Source organism: Cyprinodon tularosa, unplaced genomic scaffold (genome assembly GCF_016077235.1).
Source record: "Cyprinodon tularosa strain WSP-4 unplaced genomic scaffold, ASM1607723v1 ctg369, whole genome shotgun sequence".
NCBI lineage: Eukaryota > Metazoa > Chordata > Actinopteri > Cyprinodontiformes > Cyprinodontidae > Cyprinodon > Cyprinodon tularosa.
Window position 1 is genome coordinate 1191466 of NW_024039084.1, and position 1616 is coordinate 1193081.

Below are 1616 nucleotides of genomic sequence, written 5' to 3' on the forward strand. Positions count from 1 at the left end.
AATTTCCTTTTCTCTCAGTTGTTGTAGATGTTTCGACTCCTATCTAGGAATCTTATTTAAGCAGCATGGAAGTTCATTACAGGGCAGATGTTCTTTGTTCTTCTGGCTTTCTGTTGCACATGAACTGTTTTTGAACATTTTCATTCCTTGATGACAGAGGCAAGGGGCTAATAGATAAAAACAGAAATGCTCAGATCGTTTCTTACTGTGATGCTACAACAGGAGCAAACTAAGAAGCATTATAACTCCCATCCCCCCTCTCTCACACACAGAACCAGTAAGAGTCTCACTGAGGACCAATAGCTGCTCTAACCTTCCGAGAATGTAAACCAATCAGAGACAGGGTACAGCACAGACTATTTTACATACACCCTGTATATAATCACTGGTCTCCTCCTCCAGTTCATTCATTGCTGTTTCCAGGAACGCATCAGGATGCCTGAACCCGCCAAGTCTGCGCCCAAGAAGGGCTCCAAGAAAGCCGTGACCAAGACCGCCGGCAAAGGAGGCAAGAAGAAGAGAAAGACCAGGAAGGAGAGCTACGCCATCTATGTGTACAAGGTGCTGAAGCAGGTGCACCCCGACACCGGCATCTCCTCCAAGGCCATGAGCATCATGAACTCGTTCGTCAACGACATCTTCGAGCGCATCGCCTCCGAGGCTTCCCGCCTGGCTCACTACAACAAGCGCTCTACCATCACCTCCAGGGAGATCCAGACCGCTGTGCGCCTCCTGCTGCCCGGTGAGCTGGCCAAGCACGCAGTGTCTGAGGGAACCAAGGCTGTCACCAAGTACACCAGCTCCAAGTAAACTCACTGCCGCAAACTCAACAAAGGCCCTTTTAAAGGCCACACAAATGTCAACAAGAGCAATTGTTTCCTTTGACAAAGTGGGAATATTAAGGATCTGGTTATTGTTTGTATTAAACATTGTGCTAAACTGTTTTAATAACAGATTTTAATACAGGCAGCTGGAGGCTACCCAATGCACTTCAACTGGAGCCCAAATTATACTTAGCATTATAAAGTGTTTTTCAAAATATGTGTGTGTGTGGCGAGACCATTACTATAACCACAGTCAGGGCTAATTTTAGCCCGTCTGCAGTAGCTGAAGTACCGCTGGCTCGATGGTGATTCTTTTTGTTTTGTTTTAATTGGCAAAAAAGTTTATTTGATATGTGTTTAACTGACTTTATTATTCCCCCACTAAATTAATAGATAAAGAACTTATTATCTTGATACTAACAGGTGAAATGCAGCTCAAGTACGCTTCTGGGTTCTCCCAAAGTCCAGACTTTCCTGTGTTCTTCTCAAGAACCTACTTGGCGATTACTCACATTCTTGTGAATTGAGAAATAACTATCAATGTAGTCTCAACACAGGAAATGTGTTAAAATGTTTCATGACACCTCATCAACCCGTCACTAGTAGCATGCGCCATAAAATGTAACAGTCGTAAAGCTCTTTATGCAATAAAACGGAAAATGCTTGTTCCTTTATATCCAACTGGTGAAGCATTTATCGAATGGTGCCAATCTAAACACACCTGCACCTCCAGAACATAATGTTGGATAGCATTAACAGAATACCAACATAAACAACACTCTTTAATACAAA

At 43.3% G+C, this 1616-nt stretch overlaps 1 protein-coding gene across 1 annotated transcript; it reads left to right on the forward strand.

The window, feature by feature from the left end:
- The first annotated feature begins 397 nt into the window (after window positions 1-397).
- On the forward strand, window positions 398-813 carry LOC119790603 (histone H2B 1/2). The gene has a single exon (XM_038296206.1). The coding sequence runs from the start codon at window positions 436-438 to the stop codon at window positions 808-810; it is 375 nt and encodes a 124-aa protein (XP_038152134.1). The 5' UTR covers window positions 398-435; the 3' UTR covers window positions 811-813.
- Window positions 814-1616: the final 803 nt, after the last annotated feature.

Coding starts and splice junctions, on each gene's coding strand:
- LOC119790603 (XM_038296206.1), top strand. CDS start 436: ATGCCTGAACCCGCCAAGTCTGCGCCCAAGAAGGGCTCCAAGAAAGCC.